Source organism: Arabidopsis lyrata (genome assembly GCF_000004255.2).
Source record: "Arabidopsis lyrata subsp. lyrata unplaced genomic scaffold ARALYscaffold_3, whole genome shotgun sequence".
NCBI lineage: Eukaryota > Viridiplantae > Streptophyta > Magnoliopsida > Brassicales > Brassicaceae > Arabidopsis > Arabidopsis lyrata.
Genome location: NW_003302553.1, coordinates 212,876 through 223,131, shown reverse-complemented (window position 1 = coordinate 223,131; position 10,256 = coordinate 212,876). Strand labels below are relative to the sequence as shown.

The 10,256-nt window shown below is 38.7% G+C and overlaps 2 protein-coding genes across 2 annotated transcripts; one reads left to right on the top strand and one right to left on the bottom strand.

The window, feature by feature from the left end:
- Positions 1–4,351: 4,351 nt before the first annotated feature.
- LOC9318247 (peptidyl-prolyl cis-trans isomerase CYP38, chloroplastic) lies at positions 4,352–6,802 on the top strand. The gene is made up of 7 exons (XM_021030433.1): positions 4,352–4,723; positions 4,994–5,287; positions 5,390–5,589; positions 5,713–5,948; positions 6,032–6,174; positions 6,270–6,341; positions 6,437–6,802. The coding sequence occupies exons 1-7, from the start codon at positions 4,583–4,585 to the stop codon at positions 6,662–6,664; spliced, it is 1,314 nt and encodes a 437-aa protein (XP_020886092.1). The 5' UTR covers positions 4,352–4,582; the 3' UTR covers positions 6,665–6,802.
- A 122-nt stretch (positions 6,803–6,924) lies between these two features.
- LOC9318246 (serine/threonine-protein kinase HT1) lies at positions 6,925–9,623 on the bottom strand. Its single transcript, XM_002882133.2, has 5 exons — positions 8,748–9,623; positions 8,296–8,417; positions 7,836–8,032; positions 7,435–7,744; positions 6,925–7,335 (listed from the first exon to the last, which is right to left on the bottom strand). Exons 1-5 carry the CDS (start codon positions 9,145–9,147, stop codon positions 7,129–7,131), a joined length of 1,236 nt encoding a protein of 411 aa, XP_002882179.1. The 5' UTR covers positions 9,148–9,623; the 3' UTR covers positions 6,925–7,128.
- Positions 9,624–10,256: the final 633 nt, after the last annotated feature.

Here is a 10,256-nt window from a genome sequence, read left to right as displayed (position 1 = left end):
TGAACATAAGGAACGTTCTTGTAGATATTCAAGTTTGGTTAGGATATGAAAAGGTATTCACAGTGGATCCTGTTGGAAGATGTGGAGGGCTGGCTTTGTTTTGGAAGAAGAGCATCTCTATAGACTTCCTTTCTGCTGATAAGAATGTCTTAGATATGGCGGTTGTTTTTGGGAATTTTAAATTCTATCTCTCTTGTATATATGGTAATCCAAGAAGTGAGCTCAGACACGTGGTTTGGGAAAAAGTTTCTAGGATTGGTCTCCTAAGGAAAGATTCTTGGTGCATGTTAGGGGACTTCAATGAGATTCTTCACAATGGTGAGAAGTTAGGAGGTCCTAGAAGAAGTGAAAGGTCCTTTGAAGATTTTGCTAATATGCTGGCTGCGTGTGTTATGTCTGAACTTCCTGGATCTGGTAACAGTTTCACTTGGGGAGGTCGAAGGAACGATCTGTGGATTCAGTGTAAACTTGACAGAGCTTTTGGGAATAAGGATTGGTTCAAGACTTTTCCGGCAGCCAACCAGTTGTTTTTGGAAAAGAAAGGATCGGATCATCGTCCTGTTTTGGTTCATTTACTTTCTTCTCAGGATTCTTATCGTGGTTCTTTCAGGTTTGATAAAAGATTGTTGCACCAGCCTCTTGTTCTTGAATCTATTAAATCTGCTTGGGGTGCTTCTTCTTCTTCTTTTGGACAGTCTGTCTCTGAGAGTTTGAGAAGATGTCGTAAATCTTTAAGCAAATGGAAACGGGCCAATGAGATCAACTCTAAAGAGAGAATCAATCGGATCCAGTTGGATATTGAGATTGAACATGCTAGTCAATTCCCATCTTTTCATAGAATGGATTGGCTGCATAAAGACTTGGTTCGAGCTCACAGAGATGAGGAAAGCTTTTGGAAACAGAAATGTAGGAAGAAATGGATGAATTCAGGTGATAAGAACACCAAATACTTCCACGCTTCGGTCAAGGCTGACAGAACTAGGAATGGATTGGACAGGCTTGTTGATGATCATGGTATCACTCATAGGTCTGATGCTTCTATTGGAGATGTGGCTGTCTCTTACTTTCAGTCCTTATTCTCCTCTTCATACCCTTCTAATCCGCATGATCTATTTGAGGATTTCCATCCGAGAGTCTCTGAGGAGATGAATCTTTTGTTGCTGGCTGATGTGTCAAAGGAAGAAGTTAAGACTGCTGTGTTTGCTATCAAATCTTCTAGTGCTCCTGGTGCAGACGGCATGACAGGACTCTTTTTTCAACAATACTGGGATATTGTTGGGAACCAGCTTACTTTGGAAGTTCTCAGATTCTTCAATGAAGGTGTTTTTGATAAAGAATGGAACTTTACTCAGATTTGTCTTATTCCCAAGAAGACAGATTCCAGAGTCATGGCCGACCTGCGGCCTATTAGCCTGTGCTCTGTGATGTATAAGGTTATTTCCAAGATATTGGTTTCAAGATTAAAGCTGATACTCGCTGATCTTGTTTCTCCTACACAATCTGCCTTTGTGGAAGACCGCCTGATTTCTGATAATATACTTATAGCTCACGAAGTAGTCCATGCTCTCAGAACTCATGGTTCTATGTCTAAAGAGTATATGGCAATAAAAACTGATCTTTCTAAAGCTTTCGATCGTGTGGAGTGGAGCTACTTGCGTCACCTTCTACTTGCTCTAGGTTTTGAATTAAGATGGGTTGACTTGATTATGTGTTGTGTAACTTCTGTGACATACACGGTCCTGGTCAATGGTAGCCCACATGGTTTGGTTGTGCCTCAGAGAGGTTTAAGACAGGGAGATCCACTCTCTCCCTTTCTGTTTGTCTTATGTACGGAGGGTCTCACTCATCTTTTGAACAAGGCTGAATTACAAGGCACGATTTCTGGAATGAAGTTTTCCCCGAATGGTCCTGCAATAAATCATTTGCTCTTCGCCGATGACAGCTTGTTTGTGTGTAAAGCTGATGAGGATCAAAGTGGTGCCCTGCAAAACATTTTGACTATCTATGGAACTGCTACTGGGCAGACCATCAATCTTGATAAGTCCTCAATTACTTTTGGCGACAAGGTTGAGGAGAATCTAAGGGCTTTGGTGAAGAGTAAAATGGGAATGGAAAAAGAGGGAGGTGCTGGTACCTACTTGGGATTACCAGAATGTTTTAGTGGCTCTAAAAAGGAGATGTTGGAGTACATTCATGTGAAGCTTAAGAACAGACTCTCCGGTTGGTTTGCTAAGACTCTCTCTCAAGGTGGAAAAGAGATTCTCTTGAAGACTGTGGCAATGGCGATGCCGGTCTATGCCATGTCGTGCTTTAAATTACCTAAGGCCACGTGTGAGTCCTTATCAAGCGCTATGTCTTCTTTTTGGTGGAGCACTATGGAGAATCATAGAAAGATCAGTTGGGTTGCTTGGGAGAAACTTTGTTTGCCAAAAAGCTTAGGAGGGTTGGGTTTTAAAGATATAGAGCTCTTTAATCAAGCTCTCCTTGCTAAACAGGCCTGGAGGCTATTATCTGCTCCTGAATGTCTCTTAGGCCGTTTCTTGAAGAGCAGGTACTTCTCTGACTCTTCTTTTCTTGAGGCTACCATGGGTTCACGACCCTCTTTTGGTTGGAGAAGTGTTATGCATGGAAGGGATTTACTTGAAAAAGGTTTAATTCAGAAGGTTGGTGATGGTAACTCTCTTTTGGTTTGGACAACATTGTGGTTAGAGGATGGCAGCCGTATGAGAGCTCCCTTCATGAAGAACATTCTGGTGGATTTGGAGTTATCTGTAAGGGAGCTCATTAATTTGGAGACTAGGGACTGGGATCTCTCAATCCTTAATGATCATTTCTTTCCTAGAGATATTGAGATTATTAAAAAGACCAAACCTGTTCTCTCTTCTCCTGACTTCAAATGCTGGAGGCACAATAAAAGTGGTGTTTACAGTGTTAAGTCTGGTTATTGGTTGGCGTCCCAAGAGCAAAATGAAGAGGCTATCCGTCAGATATCCATGCTTCCATCCTTAAATGGGATTAAAGAGCAAATCTGGAAGCTACTTGCTCCATCAAAAATCAAGATCTTCATTTGGAAAGCAATTAGTGGAGCTTTACCTGTGGCGGAACGGCTGAGCACTAGGGGAATGACGGTGGACCAACGCTGCCATATTTGTGGTCTTGAAGGGGAATCAATAAATCATGTGCTCTTCACTTGTTCCTTTTCAAGACAGATTTGGGCTCTTTCTGGTTTGCCCCTACCAAAGGATGGTTTTGATCCTCGTTCTATTTATCAGAATCTGTTCCATGTGATTTTGATGTGTAAGAATTCCAGAGTCCCTATTGAAGTAAGAAGATCACCTCCTTGGATTCTTTGGTCTTTGTGGAAGAACAGAAACAGCCTTTTCTTTGAAGGTTTGGCTTCCACACCAAAAGATATCCTACTAAGATTCAAGGAAGATTCTGAGGAGTGGTTTCAAGCTCAGGTTTTGGAGTCTCAAGATTCTGTCCTCTCTATTGCCCAAACTCAAGATTACAATCATAAGTGGAGGCCTCCTCCAAAGCCTTGGTTAAAATGCAATGTGGCTTCCTCTTGGAGTAAGAAGAAAAATATTTGTGGTGTGGCCTGGGTTTTGCGAAATTCTGAAGGTATTGTTCTTCTCCATAGTAGGGCTGCTTTACCATCTATTTCCTCGAAGGGTGAAGCCGAACTCCAAGGTTGTATTTGGGCTATCAAGGCCATGCATGATCTTCATATTCATAGAGTGATTTTTGCTTTTGAGTCGATTGAGTTGGCAGGTGCTGTCCTTCGACCTGCAGCTTGGCCTAACTTCAAATCTCACTCAGAATGTCTCCTTCTCGCCTTATCCTTTCTACCAGCTTGGAGAGTGGTTCATGAAGATCGGAAAGGTAATCTCGGAGCTGTCTTGATTGCTAGGAGTGTCACTAAAGAGGAACGTTTACAATCATACGTAGCAAGTAGCTACCCCTTTTGGCTTCAGAAAGTGTTTGAAAATGATAAATGCATTACTACTGTGTAATGAGTTTCTGTTGTTTGATTGCATTCGTTTCTTTTTGTATGTGACCTTTTGTTATTGAATATATGGAATCATTCAGACAAAAAAAAAAAAAAAAAAAAAATAACAGAACGGATATGCTCACTATGATGATTCTATGAATATATGTAAATGTACAGGCCCATATAACTAAACAGATCATGCAAACAAAGGCCAACTAACGGCCCATCATACTAAATCACAGAGAAAAAGATGATAACTAAACAGATCATGCAAGGTAGGCCCAACTATCGGCCCATCTTACTAAATTACAAAGAAAAAGAATCCGGAAGGAAATTGTAATCTTATCCAGATTCCAGAGTGTGAGAGAGAAAGAAGCGGAGTCACAAAAACCCCTTATCCTCTTCTTCATCATCAATTCAAAAATCCGACGCAGACACAGACATTTTACTATAGACAGAGTTACTTTCTTTTCTCATGTTCTTTTCGGACAGAACAAAAACTCCCTAATCCAATGTCAATTCCTTTGGTCTGTCTCTGAAAAATCATCTCTCTCCAAACTCTTTTTCAATTTTAACTATCGATCTCCAATGGCGGCGTCGTTTGCCTCTCTTCCCACATTTAGTGTCCTCAATTCCTCCAGATTTCCCAGGAGAAGAATCGATTTTTCTTGCTCCAAAAACCCCCTCCAAGTTCGTTCTTGTTCCGGCAACACTCGTGAAAATAAGCAGGTTCCGGTCTTACTGATGCCATTCTCTGTTTCTTCCTTTTAATCCTGTGAATTGGATATAAACCCTAGACCTAATCCACAATGTGATAAAAGTTTGTAAAAGTCGATTTGACTGTTTGAGACTTTGAATCAGTTGGATTTTTACTAATTTGATGGGTAAAGAGATCAAAATCAATCCTTTGTCATTGCAATGTGAGATTGTTGTCTATAACTGCAAAACTTATTGCTCACGGCATCTAAAACTGATTGATATCTCTGTTTTTGAATGCAGAGAGGGACATTTGCATCATTGAAAGAATGTGCCATTTCATTAGCTTTATCGGTTGGTTTAATAGCTTCAGTACCTTCGATTGCTTCGCCTCCCAATGCTTACGCAGTGGCTAATCCAGCCATTCCAGATGTTTCAGTGTTGATCTCTGGTCCTCCGATTAAAGATCCAGAAGCTTTACTAAGATATGCATTGCCTATTGACAACAAAGCCATCAGAGAAGTACAGAAGCCGCTTGAAGATATCACTGATAGCCTCAAGATTGCTGGCGTTAAGGCTCTCGATTCTGTTGAACGGGTAAAGACTTGTGGTGATCCCAAAAATTTTTATATTGCAGGTTTATGTTCTGTTTTTCAAGGAATCTGAGCATTTTATTGTTGTTGTGTTTGGCTATTGTAGAATGTGAGGCAGGCAAATAGATCATTGCAGCAAGGGAAAACTATGATTGTGGCAGGTTTTGCTGAATCGAAGAAGGATCATGGTAATGAAATGATCGAAAAGTTGGAAGCTGGTATGCAAGATATGCTAAAGATTGTGGAAGATCGGAAAAGAGATGAGGTTGCTTCAAAACAGAAAGAAATTCTCAAATATGTTGGCGGGTAAGTTTTAACATAAGGGGTATGAATGAGGAATGAGAAATAGAGAAATGAGATGGGTTGTGCTCATTTAGACCCTTTGTGATTGATGACTGCAGCTGAGATCTTCGTGTGGGGCATTCGCAGAATAGAAGAGGATATGGTTGATGGCTTCCCATATGAAGTGCCGGAAGAGTATCGAAACATGCCTCTTCTCAAGGGAAGAGCCAGTGTGGACATGAAGGTCAAGATCAAGGACAATCCCAACATCGAGGACTGTGTGTTCCGCATTGTTCTTGATGGTTATAACGCCCCTGTTACTGCCGGGAACTTTGTGGACTTGGTAGAGCGGCATTTCTATGATGGCATGGAGATCCAGAGATGTAAGACAGTAAAATTCAGTTTTGGTTTAAGATATGCGATTTAAAAAAATGTTGAATAATGTGTGTTTTTTTTGTTTTTTCAGCTGATGGATTTGTGGTACAAACAGGAGATCCAGAGGGTCCTGCAGAAGGATTTATTGATCCAAGCACAGAGAAAACGCGGACGATTCCTCTAGAGATTATGGTGACTGGAAAGAAAACGCCTTTTTACGGCTCAACTCTTGAAGTAAATCTCTCAAAATCTCTCCTTGTCAGAGACTTGTATTATAGTTGATAACATCCTTTTAAGCTTTGTTTGGTTTTGTGGATGTTGGTGAACAGGAACTGGGTCTTTACAAGGCTCAGGTTATGCTTCCTTTCAACGCATTTGGGACAATGGCAATGGCAAGAGAAGTGAGTCCTTTCTTCTTCAACTTCTTTTCTTTCATAGTTTATATTATGTCTTATGAAACATATACTTATTTAGTGTATTGTACATATAAATACAGGAGTTTGAGAATGACTCAGGATCAAGCCAAGTGTTTTGGCTGCTGAAAGAGAGCGAGCTGACTCCAAGCAATTCCAACATCTTGGACGGTCGTTACGCCGTCTTTGGTTACGTTACTGATAACGAAGATTTTCTAGCTGATCTTAAAGTTGGTGATGTTATTGAATCCATTCAAGTTGTCTCCGGTTTAGAGAACCTCGCTAACCCGAGTTACAAAATCGCCGGTTAACTTCCCTTATATTTCCCTTTTCTTGGTTCATAGTAAGTAATACTCTGTTTATTTTTAATTTTGTGAGAGTAATTTAAAAGGTGCATAACTTTTTTCCTATTAAAAATTGAAAATATAATTATGAATAGTTTGAATTTATGTCGGGTTTTAAAAATCATTTAATATTTTTGATCGGATACTTTATAAATTTTTTATTGGATGTTTAATGCATCTTAAACAAATAAAACATTGGAAGATTATTCCCTTATAAAACAAGCAAAGAGCTAGAATTAGGTTTTGTGTTATATGTTTAACGTATGAGATGATCGTTTGAAATAGGTACGACATTCATCCTATAAATCAAACACCAAACTAATTAAAACATTTTAATTACCCCACAATTAACTTCTTAAAATAATCTCTCTACTACCAAAATATAGTTATATGCATGAGTTAATGATAAAAATGGAAACGTAGTGTGTACTTCATGGGCCTCGGTGTCGTCGGAAACAGAAACAGCCTTGTTGTTGGTCAGGAGGAATCATTCCTCCGCCTTTAGAAGTATCAATAGCCTCCAACATCGCCACCACTTCCTCCATCTCCGGCCGCTTCTCCGGATTCGCATCCCAACACCTCTTCATCACGTTCACTAGGGAGCTTGGACAACATCTAGGTATCTCCGGTCTCAAATTCTATATATTCAAAAGAATAGATAGAGATATATAGTCTTTTTAGGTAGCCGGTAATCATAAATCAATTACGAAAAGGGTAAAAAGGTAATTTTGAAATACCTGGCGGACGACGGCAGAGGTGACTTCGGAGAAGCTGAGGTCAGGATAAGGCATGTCGCAACAGTAAATCTCCCACAGGCATATCCCAAAGCTATACACATCGCATTTTCTGTTGTACGGACTCCCGTTTAACACCTCAGGAGCCATGTAGCCCAAGGTTCCGGTCTCACCGGTCATGTCGTTAGGGTTTGAAGCCTCGAGACGAGCCACACCAAAATCTGCAATCTTTAAGGTACGTGACTTGTCTAAAAGCATGTTCTCTGTTTTCACGTCTCTATGCACAATCTTCTGAGAGTGCAAGTAACTTAACCTAACACATATATAAGTTAATCAAGATTTATAAAATGGTAAACCGGGTTAAAAGGGAAGCAATTGATGAACCGAATATATATGTAATGTACCCGCGAGCAAGATCAAGGGAGAGTTGGATAACAACTTTGAAAGCGAGTTTGCGGCGGCGAGTTTTGATGAGGAAAGACTTGAGAGCGCCGCCGGGGCAATACTCAACCACGACGCAGCAAACATTACTCGGCATCCCCATTTGCCCGTTTTCCGTTTGTATGCTCATCTCCGATGTCCCCATCGCCGCTCCTATGAACTTTTTTTATTTTCAACATATTTCCCCACCAAACAAAATTAATAAACTATACACCAAAAACACATGACATCTTTTATTTAATGTTCAGAAAAGACGTAACATTTGTATTAAAAACAGACATCGACGTATACGGTATACCTACTCTATCTATACATGTCCCTAGGGGTGAATATTTTGGTTATAACAACTTGATTATGTTTCGATTAATCGGTTAGTTTTAATTTGATTTCGGTTTAAGTGTTCACCGGTTTAAACGAGTGTACCTTGGTGACATTGGGATGGTCAAGCTTATGCCAAACAGCAACTTCTTGAGTGAAAGCAGCTCTAAGCGAAGCTATCTCTGCGTCTGACCTGTGCCCCTCTTCTCCCCAGTCTAGTAGCTTCACTGTTTTTTTTTTATAATTTTTTTAAGAATATTTGCACACATAAATCATGAGTTACCAAAGAAAAAGGTTCAATTGAAGATCCAAATTTTGGAAGGAAAAAATTACGTAATAAGTCTCTCGGATACTTTACATGCATAAGGATTTCCCAAATTTTGGAAGGAATAATATTTTCCTGTAATTCCATTATTTATTTATTTTTCCGGGAAGAAAGTTTCAATTCTTCTCTAAGTAATTTTCCAAAAGGGTACGTATATTTATCTAAAACACTATATTTCTTACAATAAGAACAAAAAGTTATGAATGACGAGAGAGAGAAATAGAGATTGTACCGGCGACATCTTGACCATCGTAGATTCCACGGTGAACCGTACCAAAAGTACCTCTAGCAATCACACTTTTGATTATAAGCTTAGAAGGATCAATTTCCCACTCTCTTCTCGACCTCCCAACCTCGGTCGACCTAATTATGTCGTTCTTGCTGTTGTTGTTGTTGTTGCTATATCCACCACCAAGAAGCGGCCTCTGAAACACAAGCTGTCGATGTCCGAAGTTGTTCTGGTTATGTCGGGTGTTATTGACGTTGTCTTCACCATCACTCAAACTCTTCCTCTTCTCCATCGTCCATGCTTTGCTTAAGTGTCTCTGCAGTTGCTCGTCCAGACTCTTTAAATCTATCTGATCTGCTCTCACGTATCCTACTCCTCCGCCACTCTCCGACTTCTCCTTCATCTTCTTCTGCAAAATCAAAACCGTTTCAAGTTATTCGAAATGTTTTTTTTTCTTCCTTTATACTAAATTGGGGTTTTCATCATCTTCTTCTTTTTTTATTTTGGTTTGATTGATGTGATTATTTTATTGTTTCCTCTATGGGTTGTGGATTGTGTGATTGGAGTGTGTAGGAGTTGAACAAAAAGAAGCAGAAAATGGGGAAGTTGTGTTTGTGTTTATTGCAACAAACAACTAAAGAAGAGGCTAACTCTCTCTTTCTCTCTTCTCTCTTCTCTGTGATTAGACTTCTCGGAATACTTCATACTCAAAAAAAACTTTCTTTTATGACAAACAAACGTTTACACGTGACCACATGGGGTGTCCTTAAGGTGCTAGGGGTCGACGTGTGTCGGCTCCACTTCTCACAACTCTCTTTTGGATAATAATTTGTATCCGGACCCAAAAGTCCAAAACAATGATATGATATATTGTTATCAAATACTCCCTCGGTTTGATAAAATAAATCATTTTAGATTAAAACACGCCAATTAAAAATATCTATTTTTTTAAATTTTAACCAATAAAAAAAAAATTACATAATATAAATAATCATAAAATATTAAAGTAATATATAATTTGCATTGAAACTCGAAAATGACTTATATTATGAAACAAAAAGTTTTATCCAAAATACCTTATATTATGAAACGGATGGAGTAGTTTTTTTCCGATTTTTTAATTCAATTTATCAAGATTTGTTATGAAAAAGTTTAAGAACTCTTCTCTTTCTTTTGTTGTATTTTTTCTCTTAAAAAGTAAAAGTGGTATATTAATATTATTAAAGTCTAATATTATCTACCACTTTTCAAAATAGAAATTGTAAAATTTGATTTGTTATCATCAAGGTTATATGTTATTATCGTGTGCACTATTGACAAAAATATATGGACAAAAAAATCAGTTCAAGATAAATATAAAAATAAAATTTATCATTCTGAAAACATATAGAATTCTCATATAAAAATATGTAACATCAAATATAATGTATTTATTAAATCAATCAGTGGATATATATAGTTCATGTCTTCATGAAATCATGGGAGTCCTGCTCACTTTGCTACCTTTTCGTC

Excerpts from the sequence above, each read along its gene's own strand:
- LOC9318247 (XM_021030433.1), top strand. The coding sequence starts at position 4,583 with ATGGCGGCGTCGTTTGCCTCTCTTCCCACATTTAGTGTCCTCAATTCC. Across the intron at positions 4,724-4,993 it reads ACACTCGTGAAAATAAGCAG|AGAGGGACATTTGCATCATT; the intron begins GTTCCGGTCTTA and ends TTTTGAATGCAG. Across the intron at positions 5,949-6,031 it reads TGGCATGGAGATCCAGAGAT|CTGATGGATTTGTGGTACAA; the intron begins GTAAGACAGTAA and ends TTGTTTTTTCAG.
- LOC9318246 (XM_002882133.2), bottom strand. The coding sequence starts at position 9,147 with ATGAAGGAGAAGTCGGAGAGTGGCGGAGGAGTAGGATACGTGAGAGCA. Across the intron at positions 8,033-8,295 it reads ACCATCCCAATGTCACCAAG|TTCATAGGAGCGGCGATGGG; the intron begins GTACACTCGTTT and ends AAATAAAAAAAG. Across the intron at positions 7,336-7,434 it reads CCTCTGCCGTCGTCCGCCAG|AATTTGAGACCGGAGATACC; the intron begins GTATTTCAAAAT and ends TTGAATATATAG.